This window comes from Hyperolius riggenbachi, chromosome 11, assembly GCF_040937935.1.
Source record: "Hyperolius riggenbachi isolate aHypRig1 chromosome 11, aHypRig1.pri, whole genome shotgun sequence".
NCBI lineage: Eukaryota > Metazoa > Chordata > Amphibia > Anura > Hyperoliidae > Hyperolius > Hyperolius riggenbachi.
Genome location: NC_090656.1, coordinates 10,301,604 through 10,328,762, shown reverse-complemented (window position 1 = coordinate 10,328,762; position 27,159 = coordinate 10,301,604). Strand labels below are relative to the sequence as shown.

At 47.1% G+C, this 27,159-nt stretch overlaps 1 protein-coding gene across 1 annotated transcript in view; it reads right to left on the bottom strand.

Annotated features, from left to right (window-relative positions):
• Nucleotides 1-2,619: 2,619 nt before the first annotated feature.
• LOC137538541 (fatty acyl-CoA hydrolase precursor, medium chain-like) overlaps nt 2,620-27,159 on the bottom strand; it is a 63,705-nt gene continuing 39,165 nt past the window's right edge. The window contains exons 8-13 of the mRNA XM_068260777.1: nt 26,187-26,327; nt 18,124-18,192; nt 17,897-18,044; nt 14,601-14,750; nt 5,714-5,786; nt 2,620-2,879 (exon numbers count right to left, since the gene is read on the bottom strand). Of these exons, the coding sequence (XP_068116878.1) occupies nt 2,693-2,879; nt 5,714-5,786; nt 14,601-14,750; nt 17,897-18,044; nt 18,124-18,192; nt 26,187-26,327 (768 nt within the window). The 3' untranslated portion in view covers nt 2,620-2,692. The remainder of the gene's footprint in view (nt 2,880-5,713; nt 5,787-14,600; nt 14,751-17,896; nt 18,045-18,123; nt 18,193-26,186; nt 26,328-27,159) is intronic.

The window sequence follows — 27,159 nt, the reverse complement described above, 5'->3', positions numbered from 1 at the left end:
TAGATGCTCAACACAGTACTATAGACCTAATCTGGGGTTACTTAATGCATTATAAAATGAAAACAAATATGAAAAGTTTTAATAATTAATTAATAAAAGTTATATTTTAATAACTTCTGGTAGGATCAATTGTGTGTAATTAAATTAAAAATCAGGTTGTGTATTGTGTTATCAGCTCTGATAAGAATCCCCAACTGAGCATTCAGTCTAGCTTTGCCCCGGGAATGATTATAGCTGAGTCAGTCTTCTGTGATGTCTTTTCAAGCCAAGCCTGCCCCCTCCTGGCTGTGCTTTCCTGCTATGAAAATACATAACAGGAAAGCAGAGCCACAAGGGGGCAGGCTTAGGCTTGAAAAGACTGAATGCTCAGTTGGGGATTCTTATCAGAGCTGCTAACAGGCAGACTGAGCAGTGGAGAATGAAACAACGAGCAGAGCAGGTGTTTACTGTCATGAGGGTGCTTCGTCTCTGGTTCCCTTTAAAACTTGCTGCCTCATCTGCTAGCCCTTTTGTCTACTACCCCAGTATCACCTCACTACTGTTTAGATTGTAAGCTCACAAAGGCAGGCTCCTGCAGGCACGGAGGGTGCAGGGAGACCGGCCTCCCTGCACCCTCCGTGATGCCTCTAAGGAAACAACTTATGTTGTGAAACAGCTGTAGGGGGGAGCGCTTCCCATAGCGGGCCTCCTCTGGCTAATCCATCTGCCTGAAATAAATTGTTTTATGGTACATACACTTTGGTGCCCGCCCTCTCTCTTTTCTTAAGAAATATGGATACAGTGCTTTGGCGTTGGCACGATGTTTGAGACCAGATAATGGAAGTTAATCCCGGTCCTTCCGAATGTTGATGTGCTGGCCAATTCTTTCTATGTGAAGTGAAGCAATGGCTATATACTCCTGTCTTACTGCCTGAGGAAGCAGCAGTCACGCCCATGAAACGAATTGCAAAAATTGGGGAGTGTATTAATAAACATTGTGTTATATTTTAACACATTCCCTTTGTCATATCCTTTGGAGTGGGTAAGAGTCCACCTTCACCACTTCCACGTTTTAAAAATGTTATATCCTTTTATCCTTTTGATGCCTTTGTACACTTTGATACTGTACCAATCCACCCGTGGTGGTGTAAGGGTGTAAATTCTCATATTTCTTTCTACCTACAGAGAGCGACTTCTTAATCCTGAGTGGGGAAAGGCTTGTTCTCCCCACCTGCGTTCACAGTGGTTGCCTTAGGGGTAATCCTGGTTTGTGAGTATTAATCTACATTTTCCCTCATCACCAATACATACTACACCATATTGGGCTCTCTGTATCCCTGCTTTTTTCTTTACAAATTTTTAAGGGAAGAAGGATAGATACAGTTGTTTATCTGGTCAGCTTATTCTCACGTCATGTTTCCTTTAAAGCGGAATATAACCCTGCATTTCAACTTTGCTCTAACACATTATTTACAGTATATTATATGCAACCAGCATTTTTTTTTTACTAGACCAGCATTGGAAGGGTTACACAGGGCTTTAAAGTGACTCTGTAACAAAAATTACAACGTTTTTTCTACCATCCTACAAGTTCCTAAACCTATTCTAATCTGTTCTGGCTCACTGCAGCACTTTGTACTTTCACGGTCTCTGTAATAAATCAATGTATCTTTCCCCTGTCAGACTTGTCGGCCTGTGTCTGGAAGGCTGCCAAGTTCTTCAGTGTTGAACTGTTCCTCTATGCACACTCCAGTGTGTGTTTTATTTACATAAGCCAGCAGCTTCTCTGCTATCTTATCAGTGATAGAAGAGAGCTGGATAAAAATCCTCCTCTGTTAGGCTGTGAAAGTAGCTGGTCTGTCACATACTAAGGAATTACAAACACAGGCAGAGCTGTCTGCAGGAAGCCTGTAATGTTCAGTGCATGAGAGAAGAAGGGGACAGAAGGTAAACACACAAATGATCTTTTGAGATTCAAAAGGAAAGCTGTATACAGCCTGCTTGTGTATGGATGTATTTTCTATGTGTGGACATATTGTACATCAATCTACTTCCTGTTTTGGTGGCCATTTTGTTTGTTTATAAACAAACTATTTAAAACTGTTTTTGACTACTTTTAATGCGGCGGGGAGCGGCGAAATTGTGACAGAGGGAAATAGGAGATGTCCCCTAACACACTGGTATGTTTACTTTTGTGCGATTTTAACAATACAGATTCTCTTTAAAGTTCCTGGAGATTTCTGCAGACGCATCCGAAGCTGGAATAGATACATTTTGTTTACATAAATGTATCTAAGTGTTGAATGCGACTCATCTCTCTGACTGAGAAGGAGCTTGGAGGACAGCCAAAGAGTGTGTAACATTTATCAATAGATACATCTAAGTAAATAGAATGTAACAATGTGAACTTCTGCATATCTCTCCACGGAACTTGAAACCTCTGTGTTTAACCCTTCCAATGCTGGTCTAGTAAAAAAAAAATGCTTTTTGCATATAATATGCTGTAAATAATGTTTTAGAGCAAAGTTGAAATGCAGGGTTATATTCCACTTTAAGCTAAACACAGAGGTTTCAGTAGCCTGGCATGTGTGTTTTCACATCAGATTTTGTTTCCATTACTTCACAAAATGCACAAGTTGCTTATTAACCAGTGACTTTTATTTATTACATTTGTTGGAGGTGCGGATGTGAAATTGATCAGGACAGATTTCTGTCACTGCTCCTTCTTGCTTGTAGAGGCGTCTGACAGAATCTTTAGTTTCTCTGGAAGCGTTTGTGTCCAAAACTGGAACTTGTCACTACGGAGCTTTTTAGCTGCATGCTGCTGTAGTCCGATCTCCAGGTAATCTTCATCCTGCTGGTATTGTGGCCAGGAGACCAGGCCGGGACCATTGGGGTCACTATGGGGGAGATGAGAAGAGACAGTGTTAGAGAGCAAAGGACTTGGGACAGTAAACAGATGAATGGGGGACAGATAATCAGGTAAGGGGATCAAAACAATGGAGCTTGAGAGACGCATAAACACTAGGAGCAGACAAAGACAGGGAGACAGTGGGTCAGAAGACAGAGACAGAAATGGCGAGAGATGGTCAGAGGGGGATAGCGTGAAATAAGGGAAGAGGAGAGAGCAGGTTAGAGGATGACAGAATAAGATAAGATAAGGGAGGAAGAGAGAGAGGGACAAAAGGGCATAGAGTGAAACAGAGGGAGGAGGAGAGTGAGGGCCAGAGCGGGTAAGATAGAGGGAGGAGGAGAAGGAGGGCCAGAGGGGGAAAGAGGGAGAGGGAGGTCCAGAGGGGGTAAGATAGAGGGAGGAGGAGAGCAGGGACGGATCTGGGGGAGGGGGGGGCAGACGGGTCTCTTGCCCCAGGCGCAGTTTGTTGAATTTTTAAAAAGGCGGGAAAATTTGGATGGGGAATGGCAGTTTAGGCGCCAAAACCTGATCTTTAGGCACCAAAACCTGACCTTTAGGCGCCAAAACTGGATGGGGAATGGCAGTTTAGGTGCCAAAACCTGACCTTTAGGCGCCAAAACTGGATGGGGAATGGAAGTTTAGGCGCCAAAACCTGACCTTGTCCCAGGCGCAACTTGGTCTAGATCCGTCCCTGGAGGAGAGGGAGGGCCAGAGGGGGTAGAGGGAGGAGGATAGTGAGGGCAAGAGGGGGATAGAGTAAGATAGAGGGAGGAGAAGAGGGAGGGCCAGAGGGGGTAAGATAGAGGGAGGAGGAGAGGGAGGGCCAGAGGGGGTAGGATAGAGGGAGGAGGAGAGGGAGGGCCAGAGGGGGATAGAGGGAGAGGGAGGGCCAGAGGGGGTAAGATAGAGGGAGGAGGAGAAGGAGGGCCAGAGGGGGTAGAGGAAGGAGGAGAGTGAGGGCAAGAGGGGGCTAGAGTAAGACAGAGGGAGGAGGAGAACAAGGGCCAGAGGGGGATAACGTTAGAGAGGGAGGAGGAGAGTGAGGGCCAGAGGGGGATAGAAAAAGATAGAGAGGGAAGGAAAGTGAGGGCGAGAGGGGTATAGAGTAAGAGAGGTAGGAGGAGCGTGAGGGCCAAAAGGGGATAGAGTGAGACAGAAAGAGGAGGAAAGTGAGGGCCAGAGGGGGATAGAGTAAGATAGAGGGAGGTAGATAGAGGGAGGAGGAGAGGGAGGGCATAGGGGGTAAATAGAGGGGAGGAGGAGAGGGAGGGCCAGAGGGGAATAGAGGGAGGAGGAGGGCCAGAGGGGGTAAGATAGAGGGAGGAGGAGAGGGAGGGCCAGAGGGGGATAGAGGGAGGAGGAGAGTGAGGGCAACAGAGGGATAAAGTAATACAGAGGGAGAAGGAGAACAAGGGCCAGAGGGGGATAGAGTTAGAGAGGGAGGAGAGGGAGGGCCAGAGGGGTATAGAGTAAGAAAGAGGGAGGAAGAGAGGGAGGGCCAGAGGGGGTAAGATAGAGGGAGGAGGAGAGGGAGGGCCAGAGGGGGATAGAGTAATATAGAGGTAGGGCCAGAGGGGGATAGAGTAAGACAGAGGGAGGAGGCGAGTGAGGGCCAGAGAGGGATAGAGGGAGGAGGAGAGTGAGGGCCAGAGGGGGATAGTGTAAGATAGAGGGAAGAGGAGAGTGAGGGCCAGAGGGGGATAGAGTAAGATAGAGGGAAGAGGAGAGTGAGGGCCAGAGGGGGATAGTGTAAGACAGAGGGAGGAGGAGAGTGAGGGCCAGAGGGGGATAGAGTAAGACAGAGGGAGGAGGAGAGTGAGGGCCAGAGGGGGATAGAGGGAGGAGGAGAAAGAGGGCCAGAGGGGGATAGAGTAAGATAGAGGGAAGAGGAGAGTGAGGGCCAGAGGGGGATAGAGTAAGATAGAGGGAAGAGGAGAGTGAGGGCCAGAGGGGGATAGAGTAAGATAGAGGCAAGTGGAGAGTCAGGGCCAGAGGGGGATAGAGTAAGATAGAGGGGAGAGGAGAGTGAGGGCCAGAGGGGGATAGAGTAAGATAGAGGGAAGAGGAGAGTGGGGGCCAGAGGGGGATAGAGTAAGATAGAGGGAAGAGGAGAGTGAGGGCCAGAGGGGGATAGAGTAAGATAGAGGGGAGAGGAGAGTGAGGGCCAGAGGGGGATAGAGTAAGATAGAGGGAAGAGGAGAGTGAGGGCCAGAGGGGGATAGAGTAAGATAGAGGGAGGAGGAGAGTGAGGGCAAGAGGGGGATAGAGTAAGATAGATGGAGGAGGAGAGGGAGGGCCAGAGGGGGATAGAGTAAGATAGAGGGAGGAAGAGAGGGAGGGCCAGAGGGGGTAAGATAGAGGGAGGAGGAGAGGGAGGGCCAGAGGGGGATAGAGTAAGATAGAGGGAAGAGGAGAGTGAGGGCCAGAGGGGGATAGAGTAAGATAGAGGGAGGAAGAGAGGGAGGGCCAGAGGGGGATAGAGTAAGATAGATGGAGGAGGAGAGGGAAACAAGTGGAAAGACAGTGAAATAGGCAGAGGCAGAACAGAGAGATCGGGAGACAAGGAGATGGAGCAATAATGACCAGAAAGGGTAAAAGGAAAATTCTCTCAACATTGAGATCTCTGCTGCGGCAGTGAGTGGAAGAAAACTGCCAGCCTTTGCTCAGTTAGCTGGTAGCTGAGTAACTGACACACCTGTCAGCTAATTGTTCAGTAGCTAGTGGCCTTCATTGGCTAGCGTGTCTTCCACTTCCTTTGTGATTAGAAATGTAAATGTTGAGAAATGTGAAGCCCCCCGCTAGTTACTCTGATATACTCACCCACTTCGAGCAAAATTAGCCCAGTATTTCATGACCGTTTTGCTGAGCAATTTCTCTTCTTCAGTGAATAGACCTAAGGAGAAAACACAAAAATCTTGAGACACGGCACGTCTTTATATACGGTGACCAGGTGTCCCGGATTCGGGGTCCGCTGTCCCAGGCTGCATTAGGTCCCGGGAAACGTCCCGCTTTTAGCAGCAGGATGTCCCGGCGTCGGGACTCTGGTCACTTTATTGCATGAACTGGCAGCGGCGTCTATAGACGCCGTGCCAGTTCATTGCCCGCAGCCCCGCTCCAGCCTCCTTAGTCTTCCGGTGTTCCGACACCGGCAGGCAAGCAGGGCTACGGCTAGATGGCTGCTGAAGCCCTGTACTGGAGACTATTTGTGTCTCCAGTACAGGGCTTCGGGCGCCATCTTGCCATAGCCCTGCTCTGCCTGTCAGCGTGGGAGACTGCAGGAGGATCGTCCGGGGGAGATGCGCGCCAGAGGAGTCTTCTGCCAGGTGAGTAAATGCTTTTTTAACCCAGGTGTTGCCCACAATGCATTTATTTTGTGCTGACATGTTTGCCCGCAGTGCGTTTATTTTGTGCTGACATGTTTGCCCGCAGTGCGTTTATTTTGTGCTGACATGTTTGCCCGCAGTGCGTTTATTTTGTGCTGACATGTTTGCCCGCAGTGCGTTTATTTTGTGCTGACATGTTTGCCCGCAGTGCGTTTATTTTGTGCTGACATGTTGCCCATTGCGTTTATTTTGTGCTGACATGTTGCCTACAATGCGTTTATTTTGTGCTGACATGTTGCCCATTGCATTTATTTTGTGCTGACATGTTGCCCACATTGCGTTTATTTTCTGGTGTCTGGGGTAACTGTTGCTGCATTTATTATTTAATGGTCATAGTTGGCTATGTTTGCTGCTTTGTGGTTACGGTATACTATTAGCATCACACAGTTTCTGCACACCCATGATGCGAAACCTCGTCTGACCACATCATGGCGTAAACACTGCTTTCTCATGCCTCGCTGTTACATCATTATGTTAGCTCCGCCCATACAATGTCATGGCCACACCCATTTTTCGTGCCGCCCCCTATTTTTTGGCCGCCTGCAGGGTGTCCTGGACTAGAGTTGTCTCGAACCTCCGATGGCGGTTTTCAAGCCCATATGGTCGGGCTGAGGTAGCTGAATGACAGAACAACAGTGACCGAGTGTCCAGCTGATCAAATTTGGTCTATCCACAATGAAGCAACAACCTTATTATCTTCTTGGGTCAGGTGTGCCCCCCAACCCCAACACACTCATTTAGCCGGTCATTGCTTCATTGTGACACGCAAGCCCCTTCACCGCGGCAAGGCAACAATCACGAAGGGGAATTGACACATGTGCATGCCTTTTGTTTTGTTGTTGCAGCTGCAGTGCAGCCAGAAAAATTAGGCAGGCATGTACACACACCAGAAAAATTATTATAGCGGCTGCTGCTAGCAGCAGCCTTAAAAATTCAGGAATGCACCTGGAGTCCTGGACCCTGTTGGTGGTGGCGGAGAAGGCAGTCAAGCGGCCCGCGGGCAGAGATGCTGTGTGTGGGGACTGACTTAGTCTTGGGGCAGGCAGTCACACGGCGTGCAGGCAGAGATGCTGTGTGTGAGGACTGTCTTCGGGCAGGCCTGACCGTGCTTGGCAGACCAGGCATCCGTGGTCAGATGGACCCTTGACCCAACGCTGTGTGCCAGAGATGACACCACTTGCCTGTACATCACGGTACAGTTTAGGTATCGCCTTTTTTGAGAAATAATTGCGGCCTGGTATCTTACACTGCGGTGTGTGACTTTGCTTTTGTGTGCTGCTTTTCCTCAGGTGATCATCTTATTGCAGTTTGTGCTTTGTAATCATGTGCCCCTGTAAGGTATTTGTCCCTACGCGGGTCTTGGCCTTTACACGGCACAATTTTCGGTGGCAGAGAGTACAGATGGCATTGCTCTCATCTGAGGCAGACACACAAAAACATTTCCACACCGCTGTGCCCTGGGATGATAGCAGTGGGGTGAATCAGAGCAGGAGGAGGAGGGGCGTAGCAATAGGGGGTGCAGAGGTAGCGACTGCATCGGGGCCCTTGGGCCACAGGGGCCCCGAAGGGTCCACCCTTCATCACAGTATTAGCTCTCTGTTGGTCCTATGCTGGTAATATTCACTTCTATAGATGCTTTGAACAGAAGTAATCCCTTTTACACTGTTCTCCATCTCCTTCTTGCAACTCTGACTCTGTGGTTGTATTTGGCAGGTTTTGGTACGCCAAATCAATTGTTATGTATAGAGTGCTTGGGGGGGGGGGGCCCATGTAAAACTTGCACCGGGGCCCACAGCTCCTTAGCTACGCCACTGACTGGAGGAAAATATGTCACGCTTCAGTGCGGAAGCTGAGGAAGATGAGGTGTTCTGTGTTAAATAGTCAACTACGTCCTGATAATATTGGGGGTTGATGGCACAAGCCTTCTTCTGAACACTCTACTTTGGTCGAGGGCTGCACAAAATCGCGACAGCACGACCTCGAACAGACCTGCCGGGTGGCCTGCCTCTGCCTCTTGTATTGTCCATATTAGGGGGGATGAAGTGAAAGGTATGCACTGACTTGACTAATACGATGTGCGGTTACACAGGTGCAGTGGTAAGGTTGCAGTGACTGCTGGTACAACAATGTGCGGTTACACAGGTGCAGTGAACAGGTATGCAGTGACTGGTATATAAAACTGCGTGGTGTCACACAGGTGCAGTGAAAGGTATGCATGGACTGTAGTGGGCCTGGCACAGTATAACAATTAGCAAGGGTCAGGACACAGGGCTGTAATATGCAGTGTCAATGGCACAAATGTGCAGTCACACACAGATGCAGTGAAAGGTACTGACTGCTTGTATAATATGTGCAGTCACACACACACAGGTGCAGTGAACAGTTATGCAGTGTCTGGTACTATATAACACTGTGTGCTGTCACGCACATGAACAGGTATGCACGGTTGGACTGGTATTAGACATGTGCAGCTGTCACACACACAGGTGCAGTGAAAAGGTAGGCACTGAATTTGCTGGGCCAGGCACAGTATAGCAATTAGCAAGGGCCAGCTGCGACACACAGGGCTGTATATCGCAGTGTCAGTGGCTCACAAAAAAAACAAAACACTTCACAAGAACATTAGCTTTGAAAAGAGCCCTTTTTTGTGGTGCTTTTCAACAACAAATATCAGCTAGGAGCAAGCTACAAGAGCCTAACTAAGCTTTCCATATCTCTGCAGCAGGTTCCTCTCCCTTCTCTCACTACTGCAGCAATATAGAGTGAGATCATGGCCGACGCTGCTGCCTTATATAAGGGGGGGGGGGGGGGGGCTCCAGGAGGGAGTGCAACCTGATTGGCTGCCATGTGTTTGCTGACTGTGATGTAGAGGGTCAAAGTTTAGCCCAATGATGTAGTATAGGGGTGGGTCGAACTCGACATAAAGTTCGCGCTTCGACGTGAACACGAACCAGCGATGTTCGCGAATAAGTTCGGGAAAACTCTATCCTGGACCCTGGGCAGGCTTTTACAGTTTTTGAAAAATATTATTCCCATTCTACCATTAGTAGTAAGGGTAATGAGAAAATTTGGCAAAATCTAAGTTTTGCAAAACTGTAGCAGAATCCTTTGGAAAGAAGATGTACCCCAAAACACAAGACTTTTATCTCGGGGCATGTACATGAAACTGGGCTTACATTTATTGGTAAACTTTGCAAACAGTTATCCTGTGCATCATCATTAAATGTGCTCAATATCAGCCTTTACAGTAACGGTATTAATGCACAGTTATGTGCAAATGATACTTAACCACTCGCCTTTCCTTGGGACTAGTATCTTACACCCCTAAAAACTTCAGTTTAGCTCCCAGGGGCATAGATACTCATCTGTATATATTTGCAAGCGCTGCACATGTGCGCGTCCCCTACGTCTTGCAGCATTGCACAAATTTATTGTAAACAATTTGTTTCTTCTTATTTCCTTTAAAATGCATGCAAAATATAATAATTCTTAGCAGAAAAGTACCCCCCCAAAGAAAGCCTTGTGATAAGTAGTGATAAAGTTATTGCCAAATGAATGGAAGCAGCGCTGAAATTTGAAAATGTATCTGGTTTTTTAGGCCTCTTTCACATCAGGACGTTGCGTTTTAGGGGAATTTAAGGTCGCATAATGTGCCCCTAACGCAACGCCTGGTGGTGTTGAAGGAGGACGCCATATTGAGCCGCGTAATGCGGCTCTTGGTGCGCCTTTTTTGTTCTGTAGACTGCGGAGACCAGGTGATTGGAACACTCCGCATCACGTGGTCCTGCCAGCCAATCGGCGCACAAAGCGGCTGCTTCAGGAAGAAATACATTACGTCAGCAGTGCAGTGAATATTAATTAGCCATGTCGCTAATCACTGCACATGTGCAAGCAGTCTAACGCGGCTAAAACCGCGTATAACGCACAGTATGCTGCACTTTCATAGAACGTGCAGTGTTACAACAACCTAATGCAACAGGGGCACTGTGAACAGCCCATTGATTTTTCATTACTGTGCGGTGGGCTGCATTACAGGTTGCTCTAACGTGCTCCTGTAACGTCCCACTGTGAAAGCAGCCTAAGGGAAAAAAATCCTTAGTGGTGAAGGGGTTAGGTTTCAGTGGTATCAAAATGAAATAAAATCTCGGAAAACACTGAAGAGTGAGATAAATAATTAGTTTAAAGGGGTTCTGTGGCACTCTAAAAAACAAACAACGGACACTTACCCGGGGCTTCTATCGGCCCCCTGCAGCTGTCCTGTCCTGCGCCGTCCTTTTATGATGCTCTGTTCCCGGCTGCCGGTCCCAGTCTGATATTCGTCTAAACAGCGTGCGTCATTGGGAGCTTACTGCGCAGGCGCAGTACGAAGTTTTCTATTACTACGCCTGCCCAGTAAGCTCAGCCGCGCAGCAGCAGTGTAATCACTTGCGTGATTAGACCGGGACCGGCGGCGGGGAACGGAGCATCGGAGGAGGACGGTGCAGGACATGACAGCTGCAGGGGGCCGGTAGAAGCCCCAGGTAAGTGTCAGCTTGTTCGTTTTTTAGAATGCCAAAGAACTCTTTTAATATTCAAAAAAACTATTCTGATAGAATGTGATGTTCTTCTAGGGACAAGGATTCTGCTTCACCAGGAAAATACAGTGAGCAAAATTTCAAAAAGAGCACTTTGTTAGAATATTAGCGTTGTTAGAATATTGAAACTAATTATGTATGTCATTCTTGATCCACCTCCTCTTTTTAAACGTTTTTTAACTATTTTATTCCATTTTGGTGCCTTAAGTGTTAAAGTAGATCCGAGATGAACTTTTACTCACTGCATAATTGTGTTCTTTTCCTAATGTTAATACAGCATTCCTCAAGACAAATACTTTTTTGTTTTTAATTTAATACTCTAATTCCCTATAAACAACACAAGCCCCGCCCACAGTTTTTCAGAGAGCCTTGGCAGTAGCAAGGGCTCATGGGAGCTCAGTCTGGGCAGGAGGTGGAGGAGGTATTACTAGCCAGAGATTTCAGAGGCAGAGGGGAGGAGGGGGGATTAGGTTTTTTTCACAGGCTGAGTGCTCAAGGTGCAGATAAACCTGCCTGTGTGTAATGTTTACAAACAACATGGCTGCTGTCATTGTATCACAGGAAAAAATGATCATATTCTATTGAAGCTGTTTGCAGCTAGATTTGCTGTGTAAACTATCTAAACTTTACATAAGATATGTAGACAAGTTACTTGTTATAGTTAGTTCTTCATCTCGGATCCGCTTTAAACTTAAAGAACACTTGTAACAAAAAAAATTAACTCTGGGAGATACTTTCCTCAGGAGGAGGAAGCCTCGGGGTCCCCGTTTTCTGTAGCATGGGGGAATCCAGCGCTGGCTTCCCCAAAACTTCCTCGACAAAGACTGACAAAAACTGCGCAGGCACAGCAATATTTACCTACCGCGGTCCATCGCAGATGCAGTAGTTGCTCTTTGTTCGGTCTAAGGTGGAAATAGCCGAGCACGATCTTATCCGCTCTTCTGTGGAGGTGCAAATGACTCGGGCCTGCGCGGTAGAGCGGATACGATCGGGCTCGGATATTTCCGCCGTAGCCTGAATGAAGAGCTATTAGTCCACCTGCACTGGGTTGCGGTATGTAAATATTTACCTCGCCGCTGTTCAAAGCGTTGCAGCACTGTACTGCCGGGACGGAGGAGAACGAGGGAAGCCTCGTTAGCATTCAGAGGCTTCCCCCACCCGAGGTAAGTATCCCCAATTTTTTTTTTTTTTTGTTACTGGTTTTCTTTAAAGTACTTACGAGGCGAGGAGTAGTAAAAAAAAGTTAAATACCTGGTCACAAGTTTTATCTTCAGAGGACGCGATCCGCGCCCTTTGTTTCGTTCCGCTGTAGTGTCATTGTTCATTTCAGACTGAGGTTCGTCTTCATTTGCAGCAATAAAAATGGCCTGCCATGTCCTGCCGCGCCTGCGCAGTTGTCATAGCCACGAGTGCGGCTGCGCAGCTCTGAGTACTCCTCCAGGCAGGGACGGATCAAGACAAAGTTGCGCCTGGGGCAAGGTCAGGTTTTGGCGCCTAAACTGCCATTCATTTTGCTGCCTTTTTAAGAATTCAACAAACTACGACTGGGGCAAGATACCCGCTTGCCCCCCCTAGATCCGTCCCTGCCTCCAGGCCAACTCCAGCCCTCCTCCAGCCCAATGACAACTGCGCAGGCGCGGCAGGACCTGGCAGCCATATTTATTGGGGCAAATGAAGATGACCCGAGGGATCGGGTCAGGTGTCAACCTCATGAAACTAACAATGACACCACAGTAAAATGAAACAGAGGGCGCGGATGGCATCCTCTGTAGATAAAACTTGCAACCAGGTATTTCACTTTATTTTACTACTCCTCGCCTTGTAAATCCTTTAAGTGTCAGTTTTTTACCACCCCGAGTGGAGGATTTTTTTTCCCTGGATCCTGCAGAGAACAACTTTTTACCAAAGTGGAGTCAGGTTCGTTTTTCTACCTGACTACTGTGTATAATTGTTCACATCTAGCTCCCTCCTGTGGTTACGTAACATACTACACTATATTGGCTCCCGATGTTTCCCACATTCCCCTCTTTTTGTGAATTATGTGCATATTTAGACACATATTTTTACAATAACAGCAGTAACACACAATTATATGCAAAAGTGTACAATACCGGCTTTTTTTAAATATTGCACCGGGGCGGGGGAAGTTGGTTTGGGCTAGGCATTGATAAAGGGAGAGCTCAAGTGAGAATAGGGTTAGGATTAGCGATCATAAAATATCAATAAAAATTACTTATATTCTACTATCCTATTAGCAATTGCTCAATAGTAGAATATTGGTAATTTCACCTATATTCTACTAGCAGCTTTCCCCAGTGCACAAAGTCCCACTACGCCCTTTATGTATGCAGGGCCGGTTCTCTCATGAAGCAAGGTGAAACACTTGCATCAGGCGCAGAGATTACAGGGGCAGCATGTTTGTACTGTGTTTACACTAACAGCATGCAGTCTGAGTAGGAGGCGAAGAGACAGGAGAGTGAGGTGAAGAGGTCATCATTGGGGAATAGCAAAAATGTCCGCAAATAAAACACTCTAATCTGGTTCCACCCCAGCCCTTTATTCAGGAATACAATCTCAAAATGTAGGGTTTTTTAGTTGGAACAGAGAACAGTCTTTATTCTTCAGTAATATATAAAATCTTCTCGATTGCAGTTGTGAAATGTAGACAGTTCATACAAAGCTTCATATGACAGTTGCCTGACACGTGTTTCATGGCCAAAAGCTGCTTCCTCAGAGGAACACAGTCGCATAAATATCACGATTAATCAGGGATAGGGAAACCCCAATCTAGGATGTAAAGTGTCTAAAAGGCACCTAGATGCACTGTCCACCGTCACAGAAGAAAACAAGCGAATAAGTCCTGTGATAAACACCTACATAGTCTTGAGACTGTTTTTTGTATTGGGAAAAGCAGCTTGTTGTGCTGTGTGAGGAGTCTGAAAGTGAGTGAGGAGGGGGGAGGCAGGAGAGCATCATTGGGGAAAAGCAGCTTGTTGTACTGTGTGAGGAGTCTGACAGTGAGTTAGGAGGGGGGAGGCAGGGGAGCATCATTGGGAGAAGCAGCTTGTTGTGCTGTGTAAGGAGTCTGAGAGTGAGGAGGGGGAGGCAGGAGAGCATCATTGAGGAAAAGCAGCTTGTTGTGCTGTGTGGGGAGTCTGACAGTGAGTGAGGAGGGGGGAGGCAGGAGAGCATCATTGGGGAAAAGCAGCTTGTTGTGCTGTGTGGGGAGTCTGACAGTGAGTGAGGAGGGGGGAGGCAGGAGAGCAGCATTGGGGAAAAGCAGCTTGTTGTGCTGTGTGAGGAGTCCGACAGTGAGGAGGGGGAGGCAGGAGAGCATCATTGAGGAAAAGCAGCTTGTTGTGCTGTGTGAGGAATCTGACAGTAAGTGAGGAGGAGGGAGGCAGGAGAGCAGCATTGTTTCATTTGTCCTGCACAGCAGAAGGGAGGCGGTGGCACTGAGGCACTGAGTGAGGAGGAATGGACTGGCTGAGGGTGAGCAGTGTGTTTGTCACAGACTCACAGCCAGTGTGCTATTGTGTTGAGCTGCAGCATGTCATGTGAGAACATTACATGAAGCAGAGTAAATTGTTGGGTGCTGTGCGATCTTTCCAAATCGAGAGGGGGGGGGGCGCACCCTCACAAGTTTGCCTCAGGCAGCAAAGAGTCTAAAACTCAAAAGTGCATAAAGAAGTTACCAAGCATGTTCAGTTATAGTTGATATAACATGCGATGCCATCATTTAACCATTACCTGAAAACAGGACGCCGTCTCTCAGAAAGGGTCCCCCCGTCACAAAGAACAACTCATCGGCGTGGTCTGCTTTCACAAAGTCCGGCCTCTGCCCCTTGAGGAGCGATGGGCGGTGCTGGAATTCATAGAAGTAGACTGGGAATCCGGAGTCTGTGCAAGAAAAGGTACATATGATTCTAACATAAGGCGAGAACAAACAAGGGGAAAAGAGTATAGTATACACCTTGACTGATAGATCCCCCAGAAAATAATGAGCAAGGGACTGCAGAGTAGGGAAAGCTGCTTTCCACCATTGCCGATTACCATTACCGATTCAGCTTTCCGCTACCGATTTCCGCATTCCGATGCGAATTTCCGCCAACTTTGACATCAATTTTCTCAAAACCTACAAGGTCTTTTTGAATTTTTTCCCCTCTTGTTCCCACTCTTCTGTTTAACATACCCTGCAAATTTGGTGTGTCTAGGACCTATGGGGGCCTTGCTATTAATCGCTAAATTCGGCGTCTTTTGACTGTAATGTTAAAACAAGATGTTAAAGTGTTGAATGACCCGTTTTTGTGATGGAGTTTGACATTGTTACATTGTACTAATATGTGTGTATATTCTTTATTCCTAGAAACATGCTTTTATGTTACCCTGTAGCGCAGTGGTCCTCAAACTAAGGCCCGCGGGCCAAATGTGGCCCCCCAAGGCTATTTTACCGGCACTCCCCCAACACACACAAAATGTATTATTTATAGATGCGGTCATCTACATCTTTAAATATTAGTGGTCCGCGTATAGAATAGCAGTGCTGACACTAATCTTCCACATGGAAGCCAGAAAGCAGTAATTTGCTGGTTTCCAATCAAATTCCACATCAGGTGACACTGCTGTCCAATTGGACTGCAGGTTGTCACCTGGGTATGCTTCACTGTCTGCCCCACAAAGACTTCTGCATCATTTGATGTATACTCCGGCCCCCCAGCAGTCTGAAGTATGTTGACCCGGCCCTCGACAAAAAACGTTTGGGGACCCCTGCTGTAGCGGATCAGGTAGGAGACATAGGCCTCAATTCACTAAGCTTATCTCCTGTCTTTAATAACGTTTCTAGAGTGGTCACCATGGTGATAAGGCATGTAGTATTCAGTAAACATTTTACCTCAGGCAAACCTAAAGTTAACTCTTCTGTCTTTAAGTTAACTCTTTAATCCTTAAAATAACTCCAGAGTTAAAGACAGGCTGTTCATTAACTGCTTGTGAAAATAATTACAGAGGAGGTAACTTAACTACAGAGGAGGTAAATTAACTACAGAAGAGGTAACGTAAGGAATGAAGAGATAAGATAACTCTCTTACTAGTGGAGGTAAGTTTTCTCTTGCCTTATTATCTCCAGCATGTTCTTAGTGAATTGAAGCCATTGGCCTCAATTCATGAGTACTTTTGAAGATAAGCACATGATCCATACTGTGCAGGTTTGAGTCTGTCGCCTGCGAAGTTCACATCTGCACATCTTCAGAAGCACTTGGGGGCGCCAGTAGTTCTGAATGCTGTACAAGGAGTATCGAAGACACAGGCGGTTGCAGAATTTTAATGGGGGATGACCCTGGTGGTACAATGGGATGGACTGAGGACCAGGAAGCAGGGGCCTGGCATGGGGCCCCATACCAATATATAAGTTGTCCCCCTCACAAAAAAATAAGGCACCTTTGTGCTTTCCCACACACACCAGTTTTAGGTAGCCAGAGGTGCCCCCAAGAATTAGGCAACATCCCAGTATTAGTAGCCAAAGGTACCCCCTGTATAGGTAGATAGATTTCCCCCCCCCCCCCCCTCTAAAGGCAGACAAAGATACCCCCAGTATTAGGTGGCTCCCCAGTATGGATAGTCAGAGGGGCCTCCAGTAATAAATAGCCTTCCAGTATAGGTAGTGAGACAGGCCTCCAATATTAGGTAGCCCCAGTATGAGTAGTCAGAGGGTCTTCCTGTAACAATCCCCCAGTATAGGTAGCCAGAGGGGCCCCCAGTATTAGGTAGGCCTGGTAAAGATAACGTCTCTCCTTTGCTCTGCCTGCATTACTCTGCAGCCCAGGGGGCCCACTGAGGATCCCATTATTGCTGCAGGACATTGCCACAGGGGCCCCCTTGGCTAGGGTCCCATACCAGATGCTATGGCTGCTATGGTGATGCCTACGCCACTGCCAGGAAGGCTCTATGGTGTCCAGAGCCTTCCCTCTCTTCATTGGTTAGTTTCTAACCTGAATTGAGTTTCCTTTTTCGAAATAGTTGAACCTGATTGTATCCACTCTACTGCGCAGGCACAAAGGACTTGCACTTGCGCAGTAGAGCAGATACGGCTATTTCCGCCTTTCCCAAACGAAGATCCGCTACTGCGCCTGCGCAGGATAGTGGTAGGTAAATATTTACCTTGGCGCACTTCGGGGGATGGAGGACAGGGGGAGCCTTGTTAGGATCGGGGGCTTCCCCCTCCCGAACTAAGTATCCCCCAGAGAGGCTATTTTTTTTCAGTTACAGATTCTCATAATTACCTCTGTCCCTATATCTGTACTTATTCTGCCCGCCTAGTCCTCAGAACCCTACCAGTCTTGATCCTACCTGCACAGGTCCTTACTGTGTCATGTGTGTATGCCCTGATCCTCTGCGTCTGCCAAGTTTTACAGCAGAGGCTTGGCTCCTGCATCGCTGCGTCATGTTTCCTGCATGTGTGACGCTTATTGCTCCACCCCCTTTCACCAGCTCTGGTCATGTGATAAACATGGGCCAACCCAAAACCTTGCAACGATTAAATATGAAGGCAATACTTGCTTGATACTGTGGCAGCAACCCAGTTGTGTAAGTAGTATTTGTCTCATTTGTTATCCCATTGCCGGAACAGTATTTGGTGCTCCTGGTTTTCGTTGTTTTCCCTCCTGGTCGCTGAGGCCCACCACTCAAATTTCATTCACTGAATACCCTTCATTTATTCCAAATAGAATTGCTGAAAAAATGCACTGCTCTGTGTTCCTGTGCTTGTTTAGCCAGATCAAAGTATCAGCAGCTGTGAATAGACTGCAGGAGCTATGTCCAGGCAACTCTCCCCATGCAGTAAACTGAGGCTTAACCCCTTCAGTGCTCCTTTCAAAGTTAAACCGTTTTTGAAACTTTCCATAAACTGTAATGAAGACATTTTTTCATCCATAAAAATGATCATGCTGTGACTAAACTTTTACAGAGGAGAGGAAATTCTTTAGCTCAACTCTTAAGAGAGGTTCAAAGTAGAGTTCTTGGACAGCGATAATCGCAGGTGTGTCAGTTACCTCGGTGGTAGTTGGCGACACGCAGAGCTGGCATGACGAATGACAGGTCTCCCCATAGATCCAGGAAGATATCTCTGATTTTCAGGGGATCCTCCACCCCATGGAAATACTCGTCCATGACCAGAGGGACGGCTTCCGGCTGTATTTTCTATAAAGCATACAACATACTACACATGAATACAAGGAATGTAACAGAAATAACTCATGAGAAGGGCAACAGATCTTACGATTTTCTCCAATGTCGCACGGGTGACCGTCTTGTCCATCCCATCTATCAGGCCGCTCACTTTCAGCGCCTGTCAGTAATGAAAGTGGGACAAGAAAACTGAGTCAGTGCCTAAACCAAGGCAAGTAAGGAACACCTCTTTTTACTTACCTTGATCAGTCTCTAATCATTTGAACCACATTTTAATTGTAATAAAATCGCCACATACCTCTACTCATCAAATGTGGAAATATGATTACACTTCTCATGCTTTACTTAATTAAAATGATACTATCTAGAAGAAGGTACTGTGTATGCAGCCAGCAGGCAGGTTCTGCATCTGCCTCAAGCTGGGAACAGGGTGGGGATTTCCAGCTGCTGCACACAACACTTATCTCTGTGGGTGAAATCCTGAAACTCTGAAAGGAGTTTTAAAGGGAACCTGAAGTCTTCCATATATATTTTAAATGCGTATGTACAAAAAGGGCGCCCGGACAAAAAGGGCGCGGAGTGTAAACGCTAATTAATCATTAATCATTAATAGCGTTTATAAAAATAGTGTGCTATATTTCGTTTACAAATAATGTTTTGCAAAATTATAAATCATTAAATAATGTTTATGAAATCGGCAATTGTGAAAACGTTAATCTTCCCTGTTTCAAAAGTTAAACTTATAATTACATTTATTAAAAAAACAATAATATATGTTTAATTGTTATAATTGTATATTATTGTGAATAACCTTCATTTATGGTTTGTTCTTATAATAAAATCTGAAATTATTCTTTATAACGATGATATAAATATAACTACGTTCGTAATAAGTGTTGTAAAACATTAGTAAGTATTACTAAAATTTTACTAAAACTATACCTAAGCCTACTCTCACACAGAACCCTCCCTGTACCTATCCCTAACCCCTAGACCCCCCCTGGTGGTGCCTAAACCTAAGACCCCCTGGTGGTGCCTAAACCTAAGACCCCCCTGGTGGTGCCTAACCCTAAGACCCCCCTGGTGGTGCCTAAACCTAAGACCCCCCTGGTGGTGCCTAAACCTAAGACCCCCCTGGTGGTGCCTAACCCTAAGACCCCCCTGGTGGTGCCTAAACCTAAGACCCCCCTGGTGGTGCCTAACCCTAACCACCCCCCTTACTGATTGCTTTATTATGTGGATAATAATGTTTTACTAATTGTGGCTGCAAAAAATATATTGCAATTTACGTTAAGTACTGATTTATTTTGTGAATAATAATGTTTTACAAACAGTAAGGAATAAAACTTTAAATAATGTTTTAATTAGTTAAATAAGATAAATATGTTTAGTATTTTTATAAACGTTATTCGGCACGGGTGCATTTTTTAAACGTAAATCACCACAAGCACAGTTATAAATCATTAAAAATCTCCGGGCGCCGTTTGTAAACGTTATTTATCTCCGGCGCCCTTTTTTCCTGCTCGGCGCCCATTTAACGTTATTTATTATGAGAGTGAATGGCGGCGCCCTTTTTGTCCACTAGCTGCCTGCGCCCTTTTTTCCCGCTTCCATTTTAAACATCCCTGGAAAACAAGAATTAAGGTCTAAAGATATCAACTATAATTCAGTTTGTCGTAATAGGCACAAAGCCATCCTTATGCCGAGGCGTAGCAACAGCCATAGCAGCCATAGCAGCTGCTATGGGGCTCTGGAGCATAGGGGACCCTGGTGGTCAGGGCCGCCCTCACACACCATCAGGTCTGGGCTCCCCCTGGGCCCTCCCACTGGTTGCTGTGCCCGCCCACTGGCCAACCCACCCCCGTGTCCATGTGCGAAGTGCGCTGCGGCGAAAAATGTGCATGTCTCAGACGCTAAAGAAAGTGGCATGCAAAGCGTGATGCAGCAAAAAGTGGGCGTGACCATGGCATGTTGTGGGTGGAGCCATATACTAGCAAAATACAGGTAGTCCCCGGTTAACAAATGAGATAGGCACTTGTAGGTCCGTCCTTATCCTTTATCCATTCTCTTTTGTTCCCCTCTATTCTTCCTGTGCCTCTTTTGTCCCCCTCTGTCTCACCTCAGTTTGTGGCTTTTTTGTGTCCCTCTGTGTGACCTCATGTTCCCGTCTCATCTCTTTTCTCCTTGTGCCTCTTTTGTCCGCCTCTGTTCCCCCTGTGCCTCTTTTATCCCCCTGTGTTACCTCTTATCCCCTTCTGTCTCACCTCTTGTCCCCCTACCCTAGCCAGGTTTCGGTGCCCCCAGTATAGGTAGCCAGGTATAGGTGCCCCAGTATAGGTAGCCAGGTTTCGGTGCCCCCAGTATAGGTAGCCAGGTATAGGTGCCCCCAGTATAGGTAGCCAGGTATAGGTGTCCCCAGTATAGGTTAGCCAGGTTTCGGTGCCCCCAGTATAGGTATCCAGGCATAGGTGCCCCCAGTATAGGTAGCCAGGTATAGGTGCCCCCAGTATAGGTAGCCAGGTATAGGTTCCCCCAGTATAGGTATCCAGGCATAGGTGCCCCCAGTATAGGTAGCCAGGTATAGGTTCCCCCAGTATAAGCAGCCAGCTATAAGTGGTGCCCTGGTATAAGTAGCCTGGTATAGTTGCTCCCAGTATAGGTAGCCTGGTATGGGTGGTGCACCAGTATAGGTTAGCCAGGCACAGATGCCCCCCGTATAGGCAGTAAGCTATAGGCGCCCCAGTATAAGTAGCCAAGTATAGGTGGTGCCCAGTATAGGTAGCTAGGTATAAGTGGTTACAGCCCTAGTATAGGTAGTCAGGTATAGGTGGTGGCCAAGTATAGAAAGTCCACTGAAGCCGGCTCACTCATCTCCACCCCATGTTCAAGCCCTGATGTCTCTCTTCTCTCAGTGCTGGAACGCGGTGTGCTAGTAAGTGAGCCACTGGCATGCAGCCAACACATGCGGCCCCTCCAGCACTTTGGGGGGGGGGGGGGCAGGGCCCCCAAAAGCCCGGGGCCCCTCACTGCAGTGTCAGTTGTCCCCCCCTGATGGCTGCTCTGCTGGTGGTTCTTAAAGTGGTCTGAAAGTCTGCATTTCTACTTTGCTCTAAAAGATTCCTCACAGCTTGAAAGCTACTATCCTAGAATTTTTTTTTATTTTTTTTTTTATTTTATTTAGCAGAACATCACTGAAATGGTTAAACAAAGCACTTTGTCCTGCTATTCAGCTTCAAATTCACATCCAAACTGGAGATAACAGTATCTTTGTTTGTATTCCAGTGTTGATACATGTGTGTAAACACAGTGTAACAAGTGAAAAGGAGCTCTCTGTGAAGCTATCTGTGCTTCAAGTACACACACAGCTCAGAATAGCTCATTAGAAGATGTTAATATATAATAAAAAAGCGGTCTGAATAAAATGCAACAGGTTTCAGGGCAAGATAAACTACACTTTGGAAACTTGTAATTTGTAAACTGACAATATTACAAGCAAATATGAAAACTGTATGAGTAATAAAAAGTAGGAAAATACATTTTTATTGAATGTTATGTCAGAGTTTCAGACCACTTTAATGTATTCACCATTAACCTTGTGTTCCTCCGCCGTCTGACTTTGTCTCTGTGCCATGGACTATATGCAGTGTTGATTGCATGAGAATGTAAATTGGCCAATTAACTCATACTCATAGTGTAGGTGGTATTACTTAAAAGTTAAAAAGGTCCAAATAGATATGAGATAAGATGCCTGACCTGGCTGTCCAGGAAGAGGGTGGCGGGGGGGGCATTTAGGAGGATCGGAGCGCTGCGTAATATGTTTGGAGCTTTATAAATGCAATAAATAAATAAAATACAATAAATAAATAAAAATAGGTGCAGATTGGAGAACGGGGGAGTGGTGAGCATCAGGACAGCTCACCCTACATACTTGCTCCCCCCATTTCTCATATTAATTTGGGCTCTGGTATCCAATGCCAATGGGCGGCGGCAAAGCGGACCCCGCAAGGCCCGCAATAAGCCTATTGGCGGCGGAAGCGGGAGGCGTGGTTAGCCGGCGATCGCGTCACTGGTGACGTGATCGCCCACCGGCAATAGGCTCCGCCCACCTGCGACTTCAACCCGCCAGCCGTTCTGAAGCGCCGGCGGGTTGTTAACCCTGAGATCGCCACATGTAAAGCGTATAATACGCTTTGTAATGTATACAAAGCGTATTATACAGGCTGCCTCCTGTCCTGGTGGTCCCAGTGATCAAGGGACCACCAGGGCAGGTTGCAGACCCCCAGGTAAGCACCCAAACACACTGATCCTGCCCCCTGATCGCCCACAGCACCCCTCAGACCCCCCTGATCACCCCCTCAGGACCCCTGTTTGCACCCAATCACCCCCCTAGTCAACGCTATTTTTTTGATTAGGTCCTAAACTGCCCCCTGGGGGCTCCTGATCACCCCCCCCACACACACCCTCCTATCTGCCCTAGACCCCCCCTCCCCCCAGACTCCCCTCCGTGTACTGTATACATCTATTCTCCCCTGTAATCACCCACTGATCACCTGTCAATCACCCATCAATCACCCCCTGTCACTGCCACCAATCAGATCAGACCCTAACCTGCCCCTTGCAGGCACCTGATCACCCGCCCACACCCTCAGGTCGCCCGCACACCCGCCCTCAGATCGCCTCCGAAGTGCATTGTTTACATCTGTTCTTCCCTCTAATCACCCACTGATCACCCATCAATCACCCATCAATCACCCCCCGTCACTGCTACCCATCAGATCAGACCCTAATCTGCCCCTTGCGGGCACCCAATCACCCGCCCACACCCTCAGATCACCCTCAGACCCCCTCTGATAAACTCGCCAGTGCATTATTTGCATCTGTTTACCCCTCTAATCACCCATCAATCACCCCCTGTCACCACCTGTCACTGCTACCCATCATACCCATCAGATCAGAACCTCATCTGCCCCTTGTGGGCACCCAAACACCCGCCCACACCCTCAGATTGCCCTCAGACCCCCCCCCCCCCTATCACCTCCCCAGTGAATTATTTCCATCTGTTCTCCCCTCTAATCACCCACTGATCACCCATCAATCACCCCCTGTCACCACCTGTCACTGCTACCCATCAGATCAGACCCTCATCTGCCCCTTGTGGGCACCCAATCACCCGCCCACGCCCTCAGATAGCCCTCAGCCCCCCCTATTACCTCCCCAGTGCATTGCTTGCATCTATTCCCCCCTCTAATTACACCCTGAGACACCCATCAATCACCTCCTGTCACCACCTGTCACCCCCTAGCACACCTACCCATCAGATCAGACCCTAATTTACCCCGTGTGGGCTCCTGATCACTCGGCCAAACCCTCAGACCCCTTTCCGATCACCTCCCCAGTGCATTGATTGCATCTATTCCCCCCCCCCCCCCCCTCTAATCACACCCTGAGAAACCCACCAATCACCTCCTGTCACCACCTGTCACCTCCTAGCACACCTACCCATCAGATCAGGCCCTAATCTGCCCCCTGCGGGCTTCTGATCACCCGGCCAAACCCTCACCCGCCCCACCGCAGTGAGATAATTTTTTGTTTCTGATCACTGCTGGTCTCTACGACTTAATTGTGGCTGAGACCAACCGTTATGCCACACAATACACAACCGCCAATCCAAGAAGCTACCATGCCGAGCCTTTTCAGTGGAAAACACTCCAAGTTTCTGAACGTAACATTTTTTGGGGCCTTCTCCTTAACATGGGTCTAGTCAAAAAGAATGTATTGCGGTCTTATTGGTCTACACACCCAATATATCACATGCCCATGTTCTTTGCTGCCATGTCCAGGTCACGATTTGAGAACATCCTGAGCTTCCTGCACATCAGTGCCAATACAACCTGTCATCTAAGAGGCCACCCTGCTTATGACCGGTTCCAAAAAATTTGGCCGCTCATAGACCACCTGTCATCAAAATTTGCAGATGCTTATACCCCTGAACAGTCATTTTGAGCCATTTGCTTTCCAGACTACTCCTCACGGTTTTGGGCCCCTAAAATGCCAGACCAGTATAGGAACCCCACAAGTGACCCCATTTTAGAAAGAAGACACCCCAAAGTATTTCGTTAGGTGTATGATGAGTTCATAGAAGATTTTATTTTTTGTCACAAGTTATTGGAAAATGACACTGTGAAAAAAAAAACAATAAAAATCAATTTCCGCTAACTTGTGACAAAAATAAAATCTTCTATGAACTCCCCATATGCCTAACGGAATACCTTGGGGTGTCTTCTTTCTAAAATGGGGTCACTTGTGGGGTTCCTATACTGCCCTGGCATTTTAGGGGCCCTAAACCATGAGGAGTAGTCTAGAAATCAAATGCCTCAAAATGACCTGTGAAATCCTAAAGGTACTCATAGGACTTTGGGCCCCTTAGCGGACCTAGGCTGCAAAAAAGTGTCACACATGTGGTATCTCCGTACTCAGGAGAAGTAGTATAATGTGTTTTAGGATGTATTTTTACACATACCCATGCTGGGTGGGAGAAATATCTCTGTAAATGACAATTTTTTGATTTTTTTTTTACACACAATTGTCCATTTACAGAGATATTTCTCCCACCCAGCATGGGTATGTGTAAAAATACACCCCAAAACACATTATACTATTTCTCCTGAGTACGGCAATACCACATGTGTGACACTTTTTTGCAGCCTAGGTCCGCTAAGGGGCCCAAAGTCCTATGAGCACCTTTAGGCTTTACAGGGGTGCTTACAATTTAGCACCCCCCAAAATACCAGGACAGTAAACACACCCGACAAATGACCCCATTTTGGAAAGTAGACACCCCAAAGTATTCAGAAAGGGGCATGGTGAGTCTGTGGCAGATTCCATTTTTTTTTGTCACAAGTTAGCAGAAATGGAAACTTTTTTTTATTTATTTTTTTTGTCACAAAGTGTCATTTTCCGCTAACTTGTGACAAAAAATAAAATCTTCTATGAACTCACCGTGCCTCTTAGTAAATACTTTGGGATGTCTTCTTTCCAAAATGGGGTCATTTGGGGGGTATTTATACTATCCTGGAATTTTAGCACCTCATGAAACATGACAGGTGCTCAGAAAAGTCAGAGATGCTTCAAAATGGGAAAATTCACTTTTTGCACCATAGTTTGTAAACGCTATAACTTTTACCCAAACCAATAAATATACACTGAATGTTTTTTTTTTAATCAAAGACATGTAGCACAATAAATTTGGACAAAAATGTATACAGAAATTTTACTTTATTTGAATAATGTCAGCACTGAAAGTGAAAAAAATCATTTTTTTTGACAAAATTCATGTCTTTTTTGATGAATATAATAAAAACTAAAAATCACAGCAGCAATCAAATAGCACCAAAAGAAAGCTGTATTGGTGACAAGAAAAGGAGGTAAAATTCAGTTAGGTGGTAGGTTGTATGACCGAGTAATAAACCGTTAAAGCTGCAGTGGTCTGAATGTAAAAAAAGTGTCCGGTCCTTAAGTGGTTAAAGAAAACCTGTAACGACAAAAAGTTCCCCTGAGGGGTACTCACCTTGGTAGGGGGAAGCCTCCGGATCCTATCGAGGCTTCCCCCGTCCTCCTGTGTCCCACAACGGTCTCACTCTGGCCCTCTGAACGGCAGGGATGTAAATATTTACCTTCCAGCACAGGCGCAGTATCGGCTCTCCGCTCGGAGATAGGAGGAAATAGACGATCGTTGTTGGGCCACTCTACTGCGCAGGTGCAAGTCTCCTGCGCCTGCGTAGTAGAGCGGACCCAACAGAAATCAGCTATTTCCGCCTATATCTGTGCTGAGAGCCGCAACAGCGCCCCCGCTGGAGCCAGGGAAGGTAAATAAATGTAGCTTGTCAGGCTTGTTGAGGGAGGATTGCCTGGGACTTCCAGGGAACCATCGCTGGATCGCCTGTGGCTACAGCGGAGGGGGGAGCCTCATTGGGACGCTGAGGCTTCCCCCTACCGAGGTGAGTACCCTCCATGGGAACTTTTGTTTTGTTACAGGTTCTCTTTAAGAGTGCCTCCATCTCAGGGCCCCAGGAAAGTTTTGCTATGGGGCTCCATGGTCTCTAGCTATGCCACTATCTAGCTACGCCACCTGGATTAGGTACGACAGGGCCTCACCTTGGGGAACATCCAGCCACACTCGTGATTATTCACACCCATCATGAAGGGGACGGGGGCGACGTCCTTCTGCAGCAGCAGCTCCACCGGGGATCTGGGGAGGAATTCTCCATCTACACGGGCATAGAACATCACAGGACCCTGCAAGGAAATGAGAGACGGTAGAGATAAATATTGGGAGAGCAGAAATGTATCAAGACACATGAGTGCCATCCCCTTACTCCAGCTATAGTGTCCCGACCAGGGGGTCTAACCGAGTGCGTATTACAGCGGCACTGCTGCAGGTGGGCACCGAGTAGTGCCGCCCACAAGTCGTAAAATATCAATAATTCAGTTTACCAATATATTACTATGCAGTTACAGGCATTGATTCTCACTAGAACCCTCCCTTCTAAGTACCAAAACCAACATTCCCCCCCCCCCCTCCACCACTACAATCACCAATTACCACCACTACCACCACCTAAAGCCTGACCCTAACTCTTCCATTAGTGCCAAAACCGACCCCCCACCTCCACCACTACCATGACCAATTACCACCACTACCACCATCTAAAGCCTGACCTTAACACTTTAGTGTTAACACTAACACGTTAGTGCCTAAACCGACCCCACCTAATGCCTTACCCACCCTTCTGAGTGCCTAAACCCCCCATTACCACCAGGCATGATCGGAAGAGCCCATTTCCGTTTCCAGGACAATTCCGCATACCGTCATACCGAAATTCCGCATACCGGCACATTCCGGCGGTATTCCGCATGTATTTTCCGTAATTTTTATCCGGACTTCTGTAATTTTCGAATGATTGTGTCTATGTTGTCTATTGTCAATAAAGTTGTTGTATGCTGTTTTTTTATATGCGCACTGTTTGGGGGGTGGCGCCCGGGTGGAATTTCGCGTCCATGAGCTTGTTGTCATGATTGGTCAACTCATTCCGCATCTCCTGATTGGTCAATTCATTCCAATTCCGAT